Source organism: Triticum dicoccoides, chromosome 3B, assembly GCF_002162155.2.
Source record: "Triticum dicoccoides isolate Atlit2015 ecotype Zavitan chromosome 3B, WEW_v2.0, whole genome shotgun sequence".
Taxonomy (NCBI): Eukaryota; Viridiplantae; Streptophyta; class Magnoliopsida; order Poales; family Poaceae; genus Triticum; species Triticum dicoccoides.
The window spans coordinates 441,756,723-441,774,961 of record NC_041385.1 but is presented as its reverse complement, the minus strand read 5'-3'; the positions used below and the strand labels follow the sequence as shown (position 1 = coordinate 441,774,961).

General features: G+C 43.7%; 1 protein-coding gene across 1 annotated transcript; it reads left to right on the top strand.

The window, feature by feature from the left end:
- The first annotated feature begins 389 nt into the window (after nt 1-389).
- On the top strand, nt 390-17,482 carry LOC119276421. Its single transcript, XM_037557470.1, has 21 exons — nt 390-697; nt 832-916; nt 2,577-2,616; nt 2,707-2,955; nt 3,807-3,906; nt 3,980-4,054; nt 4,277-4,375; nt 5,229-5,345; nt 5,431-5,546; nt 5,651-5,750; nt 6,285-6,634; nt 7,029-7,359; nt 8,415-8,611; nt 8,819-9,037; nt 9,538-9,724; nt 12,681-12,928; nt 13,108-13,200; nt 13,282-13,383; nt 13,564-13,933; nt 14,229-14,366; nt 16,421-17,482. The coding sequence occupies exons 1-21, from the start codon at nt 566-568 to the stop codon at nt 17,165-17,167; spliced, it is 4,095 nt and encodes a 1,364-aa protein (XP_037413367.1). The 5' UTR covers nt 390-565; the 3' UTR covers nt 17,168-17,482.
- Nucleotides 17,483-18,239: the final 757 nt, after the last annotated feature.

Sequence of the window (18,239 nt, the reverse complement as noted above, 5' to 3'; positions counted from 1 at the left end):
GTGTATATAATAGATAACAATTAGCCATTTTCTAACAAAATGGGAAACATGAACTGCATAAGTATGCTTCAAGCACCCATCATACACCATCCATGATGGCACAAAAACTAATGCAAACAAGTAAATATAACTGGCATGCCTGACTTGCTAATGGACATGGTTGCATGAATATATTAATAAAATTGTGGTATGATTGCATGATAGTGAAAATATGTTTTTCAAATAATAGAGAAATATGTAGGGTTGCAACTATCTAGAAGTAGAAATGTTTGGGGCTTAAGGGTTTCCTATCAAATGCTACTCAGAAAGCCCAAACAAACAATTAAGGCCGTAAAAGGCCATCGAAAGGGGAGCAAGCCCACCTTACTCCCTCCGTGTCTTCTCTCCCGTCGTTCAAGTCCCAAGTCGCAACTCAGATCTCCCCGTCCTCCCAACCCCCGCGAGCTACCACAACACTGCACATCGCCTCTGCTCTTCCCCCGGATCTCCAGATCTCTCGCGCTCACGCCTACACCCACCCCTCGCCCGCTACGTCGCCGCCGCCGCACGCGGTGGCCACGGCGAGATGCTCCGCCTCAGGGCGTTCCGGCCGACGAGCGACAAGGTGGTGAAGATCCAGCTCCACCCCACTCACCCCTGGCTCGTCACAGCCGACGCCAATGACCGCGTCTCGGTCTGGGACTGGGAGCACCGCCAGGTACCAGCTCGAATTGGGCCCTCTTATACTTTCCGTCCCCATTTCTTATCGGCGTGCTAAACCAGCTTAGCAAGCTCTGTTTGCAATCGAATTGATTTCTACTTGCTTTGGAATTATTGGCGTTGGGTGGCTAGGTGATCTATGAGCTGAAGGCTGGTGGCGTCGATGAACGGAGGCTGGTTGGTGTGAAGCTTGAGAAGCTCGCCGAGGGAGAAACTGGTATTCTTTCCAGTAATTTTGGTTGCAACAGCTTGTTAGGAATGACATAGGATCGTTATGCGCTGTTAGAGTGGTAATGCTAGATTTGCTGGTTTTCTCGTTTGTTGAATCACAATGCACTGTTACTTAAATTGTTCAAATGCTTGTGTTTAACTGATTGCCAGAAGCTGATGCATGTGTGGAACTAGTTTACTTATTGGATTAGTTTCATGTAATATCATTTATTCTCACACACTCATCCTTAAAAAGTAACAGCAACGATAATTGTTGCACTGAGGGGTTTGAGAGACTTTAGATTTACTACTCCCTCCGTCCCAAAATAAGTGTCTCAACTTTGTACTAGCTTTAGTATAAAATTGTACTAAAGTTAAGACACTTATTTTGAGACGGAGGGAGTATTTTTGAGCCAATACATATTTTTGTCCTTGAACTATCATACATAGCTCATTTTCTTTCTTGAATACGCATGTTGTATTAGAAGGAGAACGCCGATAAGGCTTAGTGCAAGGAAAACTGGCAAAAAAATAAATAAATAAAACAAAAGGAGATCTAGGCTAGACAAATCTAGAAACTATGTGCAGAGGAAAGAAAGCCGAGCCAAAAGGAGACCAAATCCTACGGCTACTGCTCCAAGGATGTAAGTCTGGTGGCCGTGCGTGAGAGAGACACATCACAATTGTGTCCTTGAACTACAAAACTGACAGAACCAGTCCCTGAACTCTGAACTTTCGCTTGCTTACGTCCCACCACTTATGTGGTGCTACATGTGGACCAACTGACTCAATACGGCTAAGTCACTGTCCAGTCATAGGGTGCAAAAAAACTCAATACTCCATCCTTTGAGCTTATTCACTTGTGAAGTCCAGACCAAAGCATCCTCAAAATTCTTTTCACCTTGACCCTAATAAAATCCAAATTGTTGTGCTGATAGGTTATATTTGCCATGGAGCTTGAGCCAAAGGTAGCCCTGGTGGGTTATTAGCAGTGTCTTGAGTGCAGAAATATCATCTATAACAGCGGCATTTAGGTCTTTTTGAGTGTTTGCCCTAGTGCGTTAGCATGTCCACGTGTGACACATGGCAACAGTAAGGAAGAGAGTTGAAATTAAAAGTTCAGGCCTTCAGGGGCCTGCTCGGTGGCTATATAGTTCAAGAGCAAAATTGTGCCCCAAGTGGATAGTTTGTGAACCAAAGTTCTTATCATTGTTTATATGTTACCAACATCTCTAGTATAATTTCGAAAGTAATTTGCAAACTTACTTGGAAAAATTCCTCAATCCGAACTCAACTGCAGGCTAAGTTTTAATCCGTGTCGAAGCTAGCTTGTAATTTAGTTCTCATGACAATAGTCTGTTTTCTGGCTTCGCAACATTCCCCTCAACCTTCGCTATACATGGTTTTTGGCATAGTTTAAAATAGCGGGCTATGCCAAATAGCGGCACCCTGCTCAAACAGCTATAACAGGGCTATAGCCTGCTATTTTGTAACTTTATGAGACAATTGTACATCAATACCATTTAGTGGCATCCTGCTATTTATAACTTTGGTTTTTGGTTATTTCCTTTATTTTTTTGTCTTCTTTTCAAGATGGGAATGCAAATTAGCATACTATATAGATATATACTTTTCGCTTACTCTGGCCTGTGTCAAAATCTGTGCAGATTCGAAAGGAAAGCCCACTGAGGCAATCCGAGGCGGAAGGTATTGATTTGAAAGTTTTTTATTTCCGCATGGCCCTTTTACATGGTATCTTTTACCTGACATCCTATGGGACAACTGTTATACTTCAAGTGTAAAGCAGGTTTCTTTTTATGATGACGATGTACGCTTTTGGCAACATTGGCGCAATTGCTCTGCTGCTAGCGAGGCTCCAACTGCAGTTAATCAACAATCGTCCGCTTTCAGTGCACCTGCACCATCTACAAGAGGAAGACATTTTGTTGTCATTTGTTGTGAGAACAAAGCAATATTTTTGGACTTGGTGACTATGCGTGGCCGCGATGTTCCTAAGCAAGAGCTTGACAACAAGTCTCTTTTATGGTATGATTACTTTGCAGAGTATACATCCTTATATCTATATGTATTTCTTTTCATTTATTCATGGTGTTTACGTGGACCTAAATCAAATGTGAATGCCAGATTTAAGTTTTCTTTATAATATTTTGGGTTGGTGATGTAGGGCATAAAATAGGAAAACCTTATTTTAGATGTGTGACACTTGTCCTGCATCAAAGTCTACAGGCTATACTGGTTGGATCCATTTCTGGCAGCTGAGCATCCATGGATCTTTAATGTTTACTGGAAGTAATAATAATTGATCATAATAGGCAGGCATTGTATTCTTAGTTTTCACAACATCATATTTGTTCTTAAATCCTAATTACATGTGTTTTGTTGATATTAACAAATACATCTGCATTTGGTATTGGTTCCAACATTTTAGCATTATTCTGTAACTGGAGCCTGGACTTGAACTGAGCTGAAATGCTACATTCATCAACCTTATGTTTTTTTATTGGTGCTGCTGCATGTCGTGGTATATTTAGACCATATACTCCCCCCCTTTCTAAATATAAGACTTTTAGAGATTTCAATAGGGGCTACATACGGATATATATAGACATATTTTAGAGTGTAGATTCAATTTTGCTCCGTATGTAGTCCGCATTGGAATCTCTGGAAAGACTTATATTTAGGAATGGAAGGAATACGTAAGAAAATGAATCAATCACCGCCAAGTTCAGTACAGGATTAAGAGCTACAAACAGCTTGGCTTATGTTATTTACCCATCTTGAAAACCCAATTCAACATACATCTACTGAACAGCAAGTACTTTCAAACTTTAGACTAGTGCTAGATGTTGACTAAGAGCATGTTTGTGCTTTTGCAGTATGGAGTTCCTCTCCAGGTCATCTTCTAGTGATGCCCCTCTTGTTGCATTCGGGGCATCCGATGGTGTGATCAGAGTTCTCTCAATGATGACATGGAAGGTTACACATCTTATACCTGCCCCCTCTGTTTCTCCGTAACTACATTTCAAACCTAGCAGTTTGGTCCTTGCAGCTTGTGCGAAGGTATACTGGTGGACATAAAGGAGCAATATCTTGCTTAATGACATTCATGTCTGCAGCCGGCGAGGTAAATTTTTGCATAGTGTGTTTTGTTTTAGGCTTCTGTTTGGTCATCAGATTTACCCCTGTTGACTATTATGTCCATATGCTATCTGCGTGTGTTGTTTGTTGTACTTATCTGCTATTTCATTGTTTTTAGTTTCTGCAGCATTTTCATTTTCCGCATGGTACTGTTGACCCGTAAGGTACCATTATATATTTACTAATCAATAACCATGTGTGGCTTCAGGTACATTTAGTTTCTGGTGGTAGTGATGGCCTGCTGGTATTATGGAGCGCTGATCATATCCATGACTCTCGGGAACTTGTACCTAAGATTAGTTTGAAGGTATCATTTTTAAACATTTATTTATTTCTGTTTTCCCAAAATGCAGAATATTTATGTAAACCATGTAAATGTTAGAATCACTAGCTTCTCTAGCTCTCACCCAGGACTCTAAAAGAGATGTGTTTCACACACACAAAGAACTACTACTAGTGGGAAGCTTTATTAGATATCTTAATTGCTACAAGCTTACATTTTACCTATGGGGTGCCTGCTTCTTATATAGGCTGTAGGGGAGGTGCTACAGCAATAGACCTGCTACAGCTAGCTATTACAGCTCACTCTGATCTTCCTTAACTACTAAGTCATCCAAGACCAAAATATCCTAAAAGGGCTGCTAGTCTGCTACTACAGGATACAAGGATTATCCTAATACATTTTGCCAAACTCAAATTGACTTCTTGTTCCATGCATCTGTTTGGTACTCCCTCCGTTCCTTTATTTAAGGTGTATTATTTTTGGCACGGTGCTCAAGGCACACAATTATAGACGTGCTAGGACGAAAGTAACCTTGGCAAATTTATTGGTTAGTGGCAAGTAAATGAGTTAGTTCAGGAAAGTAAGACATACATGCAATCGACGTAGAGATAGTTTCCTTATTTTGCTACAATGAGAGATACAAACAATCAGGAGAGAGATACTTTCCTTTTTCTGGAGGGCTAACAAGGGAATTGTGAGAAATTAAAAGAAATGCACCTTACATTCTGAAATTTGATCAAAAAATAAATACACCTTATATAAAGGAATGGAGGGAGTATATGACAATATTAACTCTTAACAGTAAATAACATCAGTAAGCAATTTAGCATATGGGTTGTTTAATACTGGCTTCTTTTTTATGGGTATCTTTTTGAAGGCTCACGATGGAGGGGTGGTTGCGGTTGAACTTTCAAGGGTAATGGGAAGTGCTCCACAGCTCATTACAATAGGGGCTGATAAAACTTTAGCCATATGGGATACAGTTACATTCAAGGTATGCACATTCAGTATTTCCATGTAACTGTATGTTTTGTTAGTATTCTATAAAGATATTATTGAGTAGCATATTTGCTGTGCAGGAAATAAGGCGCATTAAACCAGTACCTAAACTTGCCTGCCATAGTGTTGCATCTTGGTGCCACCCTCGTGCACCAAACCTTGATATTCTGACTTGTGTCAAGGACTCCCATATTTGGTATATTTTTTTGCCTGTTTGGAACAAAAATCAGATTGTAGATATTCTGTATTGATGACAAGAAAAAAAACTCGTGCATAATTTTGCATTCTGTGTTGCTACAGGGCCATAGAACATCCGACCTATTCTGCTTTGACAAGACCACTCTGTGAATTGTCCTCGCTTGTTCCTCCACAAGCCCTTGCACAGCATAAGAAACTGAGGGTATGCTTCTGGACTGATTCCTTTAACAGAAAATTTTATTTTTTTCATTTCAGGTCAAGCTGTTGTCTTTTCTGACTTTTATCTGATAACAGTACAATATTGTGTAAATATTTGTTTCTTTTTCATGTTCTCCCTGCTTTAGTTACTGTAGTGCTACAGATCTAGGCATGTGCGTTGTAACTAAAAATGCGACACACAGCCAGAGCGTAAAGCTCACAACAATCACCTGTCATGTACTCATGTTGTTAGCGTTCTTTATCCATTAATTTTTTAAGTGTTAAATGTATACCCCGAGTGACCTGTGGATGATGCAGTTTGCAAAGGCCGTACTCCACATTGTTCTGGACTTAAAAATGGAAAGAGAATTATGATGCATCAGTGGAAGATAACTTGAATATACATAATACCAAAAAGAAATTCTGGTTCACGGTACTCCATGTCGCTGAGGGAATGCTGATTTCCATTTAAAGATAAGCCACCATGGTACATTTTGTCAAACATGCTAACATAGACTGAAATTTGTGACTACTCTAGGTTTACTGCATGGTGGCACATCCCTTGCAACCGCATCTTGTTGCTACTGGAACAAATATCGGTATTATTTTAAGTGAGTTTGATCCAAGAGCACTACCGGCTGTTGCTCCCCTACCAGCACTGACAGAAAGCAAGGAACACTCTGCTGTTTACATTGTTGAAAGAGAACTTAAGTTGCTGAATTTCCAATTGTCAAACACAGCAAACCCGTCCCTGGGAAGTGCATCTGAAACAGGAAGATCAAGGAATGAATCTATAGACCAGCTCATAGTAAAGCAAAGCAAGAAGCATATCAGCACGCCCGCTCCTCATGATTCGTATTCAATTCTTTCAGCTAGCAGTTCTGGAAAGTAAGTGTTTCTGCCATCTTATCACCTAGCACTTGACTACTACAAAAGATAGAGACAACAACACACTCGGTTTTTCTATTTCATGAATCTCTTGTTGGCTGCAGTACACATGGTCCCTAGCTGAATACTTTCTAGTCTTTATTTTCTGGATACTATTGCATTATACACTGTGTGTGAGAGGTTTAGTGTTAAATGGTAGTTATTTCGCCCGTTATGTGCTGTGACTTATTCGTTGCAATCTGTGAAAATTTAGAAGTCAATGTTTGCGATGTCTAATCTGTTTTGCCATGTCCTAATGTTTTGCGGCGCTCGTGTAAGCTATAGCTAGTTGCTCTGTAGATATATCTTGTGATTTCAAATAAATTTCTAAAACAAAATATTTACTTATATGCAGGTATGTTGCAGTTGTATGGCCAGACATTCCTTCATTCGTTGTGTACAAAGCTAGTGATTGGTCAGTTGTTGATTCAGGCACGGGAAAACTTTTCGCGTGGGACAGCTGTCGCGACAGATATGCTTTGGTCGAGAGTGCATTGGCTCCAAGGATGCCACTTATTGTGAAAGGTGGTTCCTCTAAAAAGGCAAAAGAAGCTGCTGCAGCAGCAGCTCAAGCAGCAGCTGCAGCTGCTAGTGCTGCTTCTTCAGCCACAGTGCAAGTTCGCATTTTGTTAGATGATGGAACTGCTCATGTTCTGCAGAGATCCATTGATGGCCGTAGTGAACCGGTTAGTAATTGTCATTTGTGATATATTCTTTATGAACTTAATGGAGAATCTTTCCTTTCCTTTCAATATGCCAGTTTGATCGGAAGACAGTGATTATATCTGTTTACTTTTGTGGTTGTTTCTTGATGGAAATGCAGAGATCATCGGTGTCACTTATAGAAAACCATCGTAAAATGCCTGATACATGCTGGAAAAGTCCATCCTAAGTAGCTTAGTTACAATCAAACATTGTCGAAACAAATATTTGGCCACATTTTGACATGATGCAGTAATGTTCTTTTTGGGCGTAATAGAGCTATAATTTTGTATTTATTTGATATAAAAAGGTCCATTTTCTCTTTTCTGGGCTGAAATGTTTTTAGTCCAGTTAATGTTATTGATCTTTACCATACAAAATACAATATGAGATTTATTTCTGATCATATTATGCTTGGTTAATTGTACTGATTACTTATTTTAAAAATCTGTTGGCGTTGCCATTGTTCAGGAAATGCCTGTGCTGTAATACCGTGTTGTAGCTGTCTTGCATACATCATAGCTGAAACATAAGTTGGTATGCAATGCTTTTAGATGTTCGCATGGTTGCGTGTTCTTACTTCCACCTCATACCCTTGGTTGACCAGTTAAAGGAATCTTAACTTTCTGATGTTTCTTTTGGGCTCCTTGTGAGAGAAAGATTTTCATAGTACTTTTGTGGAATTTCAATCTATAGGAATTTTTTCATTAGAGGCCATTTGGATCATAAGACTGACAAACTCCTACGGATTGCTTTCCCGCGCCCCAGTTCTATAGATTTTCATAGTGAGAGGTTTGACCTAATTGAATTTTCCCTTCATTCCTGGATGCACCTTCTCTCTTGTGGAATTCCTGCGAAAATCCTGTTGAGCATCGAGAGTGCCGTGTTTGCAGTTTTCGTTTCCTGTAGGATTGACCAAGTCATGGCATATCAATTCCTATCCCTGTTTCTAGAAATTTTGAATCCTGCATTCCAAAGAGGTTTAGTTTAGCGTGTTACTCTTAGTAGTTTCAAGAGATTTATGGTTCTGTTCTTGCAGGTCGTTGGCTTGCATGGTGGTGCTCTGCTTGGTGTTACATACCGAACATCTCGTAGAATCAGTCCTTTGACGGCCACTGCTATATCAACTGTTCAATCAATGCCCCTATCAGGCTTCGGAGGAAGTGGATCATCTTTTGCTTCGGATGACCCATTTTCCTCCAGAGAAGGGCCGCCCCAAAATTTCCAGTTATACAGGTATGTATGCACCTAGGTATTTCATGCTTTCTGCATATCCAGAAAGTTTATTTATTGGCGAATGCGGAATGATCCTATGCTATGTATTATTACTTGTATTAATTTATCTAACTTTTTTCTTTCCTATACCCATGATATTTTGAAGCTAATGTTTGTGTTACGGTGTTACCCTAAAACTGCTTACTTAACTACATTTGGTTGGTGCAGCTGGGAGACCTATCAGCCCGTAAGCGGCTTACTTGCACAACCTGAATGGACCGTGTGGGACCAAACTGTTGAATATTGTGCATTTGCTTATCAGCAGTACATTGTAATTTCTTCCCTGCGACCCCAGTTTAGGTATCTCGGGGATGTTTCAATTCCTTCTGCTACTGGTGCTGTTTGGCATCGTAGACAGTTGTTTGTGGCTACACCAACAACCATCGAGTAAGTTAACCCTTTTGCATACAGTCCAAATAGTTCATTTAGTGCCCCCAATATTTCCATTATCATGTGTGCCCAATTTATGCCGTTGAGTCTGTTTGAAACTCTTGATTGGTGTGCAATGCAATATGGTAAATAGAAAAAGTGCTGTAGGAAGCTTATGACTCCTTGCGTGATTCACGTTATGTTGTCCAATAAATTCTGAAGACCATTTTACAGTCATGAAGTTGTATTGTATTATAATTTACATCCAATGGCGTAGAAAGTGGCAGTGGTAGGATATTGAGAAGGCAGCTACTTATATATTAGTTCTGTTTAAGTTTAAATTTTAAAGTGCTATTATTTTGAAATTTTTGTTGTGGGTAAAATGGATTTCTGGTCTAGGTAAAATTTTGCCAGCAAATGGCGTTTTCATGCTTTGACAGCACTCCTGCCTCGGAAAAAAAGCATTGATAGCACATGGGACATCTTTCTCTTTTGAACTTTTGAACAATATTTTGCAGGTGCGTTTTTGTTGATGCTGGAGTTGCTGCCATTGATATTGAGACAAAAAAGAGGAAAGAAGAAATGAAAGCAAGAGAAGCCCAGGGTCGAGCAGTTGCAGACCATGGAGATTTGGCTCTTATCACAGTCGAAGGTCCCCAGGTCACAGCAAGTGAAAAAATATCATTAAGACCTCCTATGTTGCAGGTGCGTATTTGTGTATGTTGAATGCTGTTAGTAACCTTTTTTTTACTCTATTAGCTTGTTTTCTTCCTTGTTCACTAAGGGTGCGTTTGGTACCCTGCATGACCCTAGCATGCTATCCTCCCATGAGACATGCTTAGTACATACAACTGCAGTTGTTGGTTGCCTGTATGTGCTGAGACTTTGTTTGGTAGCCTGTATCTCTTGAGACATAATGTGCCGAGACTTTGTTTGGTAGCCTGTATCTAAGGCAGATGTGGTTACCTCCTCCTTAAAGTGGTGAGGATACCACAATAGTTAGGAAACACGATGAATAAAATTTGTGTGCACAATTGAATGATGATTTCTTCTATACCTGGTAATGAGTTCCCCTACTGTTTTATCAATGGTTAAGTGATAACAGGACCACTTGCTTTCTCTAGAAAAACTAATTAGTAACAAAAACTGCATATTCAAAGGAGTGTTTCATACGTGGGTCATCACAAAAACATTTGCATTCTCTTGAAACAAACTAGATGCATGGTGTACAAGAACCATATGTACAGAACAGTAACCACTAACCAACAACTTGTATTGCAGTGCTCTTTATACGAAGGTTTCAAGTATAAATATTCAGATTCTTGATTATCAATTTCTACAATCACAAATTGGGAATAGAAAGCGTGCTAACCAACCAGGAGTTACAATCGGCTGAAGTAGTTTGACATGTTAGTTATTCAGCTCTTGGCTGCACGCGGTAGCACTATGTGCGTGAGCGACGCCTAGAAGCATGGCTACTTGCTCCAAGGGCCTCCAGACACCGGCAAAACCAGCCGGGTCGCGGCCTCACCACACCTGCAGGCGGTCCCGACGCGCCCGACGCGTCCAGTGCGGCACCCATAACACGCACCGGCCGCGCCCAGCTCGCCGCCGCGCCTCATTCGCCACGCTCTGCACGTCTCCAGCTCGCCCCACGATCGCGCTCCGACGCGATCAACGCGACCGATCCGGCGTGTCCAGGAGCTTGGCCTTCTCTCCGCCGAGCCACGCCGCGCCACCGCAGCCTCTTTATACCCGGGCAACGCTGGGCTCCGACCCACTCGCTCCTGCCCACACCCGCGCTCTGATCGGCCCGCTCTACGCGCCCCGCGACGCGCTCCGCGCGCGCGCCCCGCGTCCAGCCCGCACGACCTGGCGCTCCCACTGCGCCCGGATCGCCTAATGACCTAGTCTACACTCACACCCGTGCGGTGTACTCCTGCCTGGACATGCCCATGCACCACACGCACGCCTACACCCGACTCGCCGCGGACCCGACGCGCCTGACCCGGCCAGCCCGCGCCCATACACGCACTGGTCGCGTCCGGTGCGTCGCCGCGGGAGTGGACCGCGTCGAGGCGATGGACCTGGTTGCGCAGATCGCGTACGTGCGCGGCGGGAGCGCGGGGACGTGGGGAGTGCGCGCGAAGGGCACGGCGTTCGCGAAGACGAGGAGGTCGCGAAGGACCTGCGTGATGGCGCAGAGGTCGCGACGGCTCGGCGCGACAACCGTGGAGGTGCGTGGCACGGAGATGACGACGACGAGCCAGGGCCCATGTTGGCAGGTCGTGCGGCAACGTCGTGGCTTAGGAGGTGATGTGTTGGGCAAATAAGCCACGGCCATGTACTGGGCATAGTCCGGCAAGTGTGTGCGTGCCCGACCATGTGCGGCAAGCGTGCGTGAGTGTGTTGACTAGCGTAGCGATGGGTTGCAGCCGGCCGTGTAGGACGCGTTCGTGCGCGTCATGGGCTGAGCTTGCGGATCGTGGACTCGGCAGGCGCGGGCGTCATGCAGCCGGGTCGTGGGCTGCATGCGTGCATGTAGTTAGCTCTGGCTGCGGTGGATGCATGCGTGCTTGCCTGATGTGTAGCTTGGGTACAAAAGGCCCTCTGTGTACTCGTTGTAGTCTGCGGGTTGAGTTCGTGCTCAGGGAAATACAAGCGGCCGTTCGTGCGGCCGGCGGCGTACGTGCGCCGGGCAAAACTACCTGTGTCTTTGTGTCCATCTCCTTCCTCTAGTCTTCTTCTTCCTCGAGAGCTGAGTGAGGCAGGGAGGTCGAGCTCCGGCGAGCAGCGGGAGGAGGCCGGCGGCACCAACAGCGGACGGTGGAGGACTGCGGCGCTGGTGAAGAACGAAGAGTGGCTTGACTTGGATGGCGGCCGCCGGTGCTGTTGGAGAACGGTGTAGTACTGTGGCGGTTCAATTTGGACGGCTACCCACGGTGCTTGGTTGCGGTGGAGAAGATGAGGAGGAGGATGAGGCGCACGGCGTGGTGGTTAGTCGCCGGAGTAGGCAGGAGCTCAGAGGGGAGGAGACTGCGCGGGGAGGCGGGGAACTCCAGCGAACTGGGGCGGTGGTGGGGATGGGCGCAGCGGCAGCGGTGATGCTGGGATCTAGGTGGTGACGCGAGGCAGTGAAGGGGCTCCGGTGGCTGCGCTTTCCTTAGTCGCCTTCGCCGCGAGGGGTTGAGAGTGGCGACTAGGTCAAGGGGGGTTCATTTCGGGAGGGTAGCCCTCGTCCTCGTGAGTGATGGGCTGGGGAGGGCACCGGTGGGTTACGGGGAGATTTTTCTGGGGGTCCAATAGAGCATAGACGAGGAGCGAACCCTCCCACCACGAGTTTGCAAGCGAGCTTGGCTGAGGCCCTTTTTCGCATGAGATGGGCATGGCTGAGGAGAGCCCATACACCCTACCAAACAGCAAGCAGTGGGCTGGGTAGGGAATATCTGAGACCATTCGGGCTACCAAACACACCCTAAATGTTATTGGAAGCCAGGGTTAATAGTAGCCATTTTTGTAATCTACGTCATTTTGATGTACTTCACTGTGTTATGCGACTTCTCTTTACCTGTACAGCTTTCATCTCCATGCTCCTTTTTACATATACTAGGTAGTATTATGTGCTGTTGTTGATTACAGCCTATACCTTGTAATTTTCCAGGTTGTTCGTTTAGCCTCCTTTCAGCATGCTCCGTCAATACCACCGTTTATAGTGCCGAAGCAATCCAAATTAAATGGGGATGATTCAGTATTTCTGAAAGAATTGGATGATAGAAGATATTCTGAAGTGGCTGTTGCTGGAGGAGGGGTATCGGTTGCAGTAACTCGCTTTCCTCCTGAGCAGAAAAGACCTATTGGGCCACTTGTCCTGGTTGGTGTCAGAGATGGAGTTCTGTGGCTTGTTGACAGGTAATACATATTCTAAGGACATCATGAGCAGTTCCTTGATCCTTTATGCACAAGGGAGTGCTGGTGGAAATGGAAATAAAATTCACTCAAATAAGCCTAAGTTCTTATTTTTAGTTGTTCTGGTGATATCTGAGATGCTGATTTTGATGCAATTCTGACACTTCAAATATTTCTACAAGGTATATGTGTGCACATGCCTTGTCTCTCAGCCATCCCGGTATTAGATGTCGGTGCCTTGCAGCATATGGTGATCCAGTTAGTGCTGTCAAATGGTATGTGTTTATGCTTTAGAGTGTTGCATTTTGTCTACTTATGCAAGCGGTAGGAATGACAACTTAAAACCAATCATGCAGGGCTACTAGACTTGGCCGAGAGCACCATGATGACCTTGCTCAATTTATGCTTGGAATGGGCTATGCTACTGAAGCACTTCATTTACCTGGAATATCCAAGAGGCGAGAATTCTTGCCGCCTTGATTGTTCTGTCATCAGATATCGTTATAGCATCGCATCATATTCATGTGTTTCTCTTTATTTAACTGTATTATCATGTTTTGAGTCAAGTATATCTGTTGATATTGATAGATAAATCCTCACTATTTTCATGAGTTAAAATTTGTGCTGATATTTCTCAGGTTGGAATTCGATCTTGCAATGCAAAGCAAGGACTTGAAAAGAGCACTTGCATGTCTGCTGACAATGAGCAATAGCCGAGACGTGGGACAAGAAACTACTGCTACAGATGTTACGCAGATTCTCAATTTGGCAGTAGCTAAGCAGGCTAAGCAAGAAAGTCTTGCAGATGCCGTGCAGGGAATAGTGAAATTTGTCAAGGAGTTTTTTGACCTTATTGATGCCGCAGATGCCACCGGCCAGGCTGAAATAGCTCGTGAAGTTCTGAAGAGATTAGCTGCAGCAGCTTCTGTAAAGGGAGCTCTGCATGGGCAAACCTTACGAGGCCTGGCACTCCGTCTTGCAAACCATGGGGAACTTACTAGACTATCGGTATGTTACTTTGACCTAATAATATTTTACTGTTAGAACTCGGTTCTTGGCCATAATGGTGATTACCATCCATAATGACAGTTATGGAATGTCATGATTATGGAGTACAGTAGTACACCATAGACCACATGCCTACTATTGACAATTGTTTCTGCAATATGGCAAGACACCTTGTTCATGCATGCATGCTAAGACCTGCTGTTCTTGTTTGTTGACGTGTTATGTTTCGTTTATGATGATTTGCACATGTTAGAGTTTCTTCGGGGCAATTGCTAATACTGTTGCACTTTTTTAGGGTTTAGTGTCCAATTTGATCACAGCTGGCCATGGACGTGAAGCAGCATTTGCAGCTGCAGTTCTGGGTGATAATGCCCTCATGGAGAAAGCATGGCAAGACACAGGAATGCTGGCTGAGGCCGTTTTACATGCTCAAGTAAGTTTTATATTGAATTCCATTCGAAGAGCACTGGTGTCAACCAATCATATAAGCCATCCATAATCTTTAGATCCAATTGCTAAGAAAATAAGTTGGTCATGCGTATGGCCTATTTGGTAGGTATCCAGATCATTGTTTTTGCAGCTCTCTGCTCTTGATCCACCGAGGATTTGAATCTATCTGATAAAAGGATTCAGCTACTAGTTGGCTCCAAAAACACTGAAATGGTGGTTTGGGAATAAATAGACAATAATACTCTTTGGTTCCAACACCTGGGACTAAAAGGATGCGCAATTGCTGGCTATCTTTTAAATTTTTCTTATGTCGTTTGATGCCTTATGCATTTCAATGGACAAAAATATAGCGTCCCTCATACCTCAGTGAACATGGTATACTTTGCACTGTGATTGCACTACATAATGCTTGTGTATACGCACATTTTACGGTCAACAAGCTTTCAGGTATGTCCTGGTTGGAATGTGCAACAATATCTAGTCCATATACTGTTACATGTTTGGTTGGGGGTAGTTAGAGTTAGGGATGGAAATTGAAGGATACAGGCTTTAAATCTATGTATGGTTAGAGGGAATGGTAATTGAGGAGGGATTAGGTATTGGAGTTGAGAATGCAACTCCCACAGTTTAAATAACAGGGGAGGGGGTGGAAATTGTTTTAGTGATTCATCTTGGACCTTCATCACAACTTATGTTATCGTCCCCTATCTAATTCCTCATCAATTCCCACTAACCAAAAAAGGGGGATGAAGTTCTCCCTCAAATTCCCACACGTAATTTCTGTTACATACCAAACAATGGTTTGAAAAAAAAACCTGACACACCATGTCTAATCTCAATACGATTCCCTCTAAACTCCCATTCCCCTTCCCAATTGTTGCCAGAGCCAGACACACTGTTAGTAATTCATCTAGGCATACACGTACAGAAGAGCCAACAATTTTCAATGATCAAGCCTGATTTGCTTCAGTTTAACACCAAGTGGTTGCTTACAGTCCACAACAGAGATCCAAATTGCATGAATTACATTCGTTCAATGCAAGGAATCGCACACACACAATGTAATGCATTCGGGCACATGGTGTGACACAAAATTGGATCTGGGCACACATTCAGTTCATCTCCATGGATCTTGCAAAGGGAAGACATTAGAAGGGCTGTGCAGCAACATGGATCAGTTTTTTTGGGGCGTCATACGGATTAGGGTTTGGGGGTGTAGCGGCCTCATGCGAGGAACAGAGTATGTGGTTATACGCGGTGCAGAAGGCTGTCGCCGATAGTCACTGGTACTAGCCGTCGTCGCATGAACTCATGCCGGTAGGAATAGGCGGCACTTGTGCTCACCATCGTCATCGTCTCTAAGTTGATTCAGTGTCGTACATGAGAGGGGGCTAGAAAAGATTAGAAATGATATATCAAATGAACCGGTACGGGGTCAGAGATGGCTTATGGCATTTGCAGGTAAGTTGGCCCATCTCCTCTGGACAGATTTGTTTTGATCTGTGAGTATTTACGGAGAGCCCGCTCCTCCATTCTAGTTGTTTTTCTGCCCCTGCTCTTGCCTGCTCCTAGGATCTCCTTTTCATGAGCCAGATGCGTTTGGCTATATGACTTGTTCTTCCTCTCCCACCCTTAATACCCTATTCTCCTCAATTGATTTCTGTATATTCAGAATGCATGCTAAATGATTAAAAAGAATGGAGTTGATGCACTTCCTTGCAGTTTCAAGTTTCACCTAGCATCAGATCAGTCCATCTATTATGAAGCACTGGTTCGTCCTCCAAAAAAATAATAATATTAAGAAGCATTGTGGCCAGAGGTTGGGTTTATAATTCGTGCAAAGAACTTGTATGATTGCTAGTGACGTCATTGCTCTTGAGATAGCTAACCATTGCGATTGTCTATAATAAATGGTATCCTGTCAATGCATTGTGCTGCTGCTGGTTCCCCTAAAGATGATGTCTCCTTTTTCACTTTGCCGACTGATCTACAATTAGTATGATTATGAAGTTCTTACAAGGATTTTCCTCTCTCTAGGCCCATGGTCGTCCATCATTAAGGAGCTCAGTCATAACATGGAACAAGATGCTACAAAAGGAGCTGGATCACACACCAACCGTAAAAACCGATGCTGCAGCAGCGTTCTTGGCTTCTCTTGAGGACCCGAAGCTCACTAGTTTGGGAGAAACTGAGAAAAAGCCACCAATTGAAATACTGCCTCCTGGAATGCCGCCTCTATCTGCACCTCCCATCATTATTAAAAAGGCTGCTGCAAAACCTGGGCTTCCTAATGCCGCACAGACCCCAAATGCAGGTGCTCCTATGAATCAAGGCACCCCAATGGCTCAAGGTACTCCCATGAATCAAAGCACCCCAATGGCCCAAGGTACTCCCGTGGCACAAGGTGCCCCCATGGCTCAAGCCCCTCCTGCTCCGGCACAGAGCACCGATGAGGTAAAGCCATCAGAGGCTACAACAGCTCCTGACAATGTGGAGGCTACAGCAGCTACCAGCAATGCCGAAGCTACTGCAGCCCCTGGTACTGGGGAAGCTACAGAAGCTCCGGTTCCAGACCCAACAAATAGCAGTCCTGACGCTGCTGCTGCTCCAGCTCCTGCTCCAGCTCCTGCCCCAGCAGCTGATTCCAGTGGCACTGATGCACTTGCTGTTACTCCCAGTGATTCTACAAATGATGCACCTTCTTCCAAGGAACCAGAGACACAGGATAAACCACCTTCAACAGAGGTGTCGCCATCACCTACACCCAGTATTTCTGCTGTATAAAAATATTTCTGATTCAGTTCTCATAGCAGTGTGCCATTTTTTTTATGTGTGCTGATTCCTTTGTCCCACTGTAATTTTTTCCATTGGTATAGATATTTGTTATATGTAGTGCTCAAAAGACGACGAGCAGCATGTGAGTAGCCATGTACATCTGCTGTTCTCGTCAGGAAGAGAACTATACCGTGACTGCAGCCATAGCCCAAGCCTTCTGTGATTTGTCATATCATGTTTGTGATTTGTCGAGATGTCGCAATTGAAGTTTTGTAAGATGAGTTAATCGTGTTTGGATGCCAATGCCGCATGTTGATGTGCCTCTGAGTTCCTGTCGTGTGACCAGTTTGTATATAGTACTCCCTCCATTTCTTTTTTACTATGTTCATAACATTGTTTGTGTTGTTTTGCTTTTTTTCCCCATTTAGTCTGCCTTACGCATGCGAATCATGCATTGATATGCGTGTCTGAAGTTTTGTGCAGACTAAAAGGATGTTATGCGCCGCCAGGTGCAGTAACATAACGATTTCTTAACTATTAATGTCGGATATGTTTTCGGAAAAATATAGCAACGAGCTACATACTACTTGTTTGCCCAGAATTGTACGTGCCTGCAGCTCAGTCAAAGTCGTCTCAAATAGCTAGTGCCTCTGAAACGGATAGCGTAGAACGATATAGTTGTCGTCAATCCCGAGACTTATTCTGCTTGCTTAAACACATTCGTCAACCCGAAAAAGCTATGCCACTTTCCGTGCTACCAACGCTTCAACATTCATATTTCCAGACTCCAGTTATACTGCTTCGGTTCGGTTTAAGTCAAGTCTACGATTAAACTTAGGGCATTGCAATCATAAGCATAAGGGCATTCTAACGGCAACTCGCAAATTTCCTCCTGCATCCATCCACACACATGGATGCGGGAGGCCGTCATCCAACGCTACCCGCATTCATCCGGCCAACAACTCAAACAAACCGAACAAAATTTGATCAAACATGGCCAAATTTTATATAAACATAACGGATTTCATTACATTTACATCAACTAAGTGTCGCTAGTCTGGCTTTGGAGGTATAATTAATA

What these genes read in the sequence shown, in the direction of transcription:
- LOC119276421 (XM_037557470.1), top strand. Translation starts at nt 566, where the DNA reads ATGCTCCGCCTCAGGGCGTTCCGGCCGACGAGCGACAAGGTGGTGAAG. An exon ending in GGGATACAGTTACATTCAAG is followed by an intron (nt 5,346 to 5,430) that starts GTATGCACATTC and finishes TTTGCTGTGCAG; the next exon opens with GAAATAAGGCGCATTAAACC. An exon ending in GCTACACCAACAACCATCGA is followed by an intron (nt 9,038 to 9,537) that starts GTAAGTTAACCC and finishes AATATTTTGCAG; the next exon opens with GTGCGTTTTTGTTGATGCTG.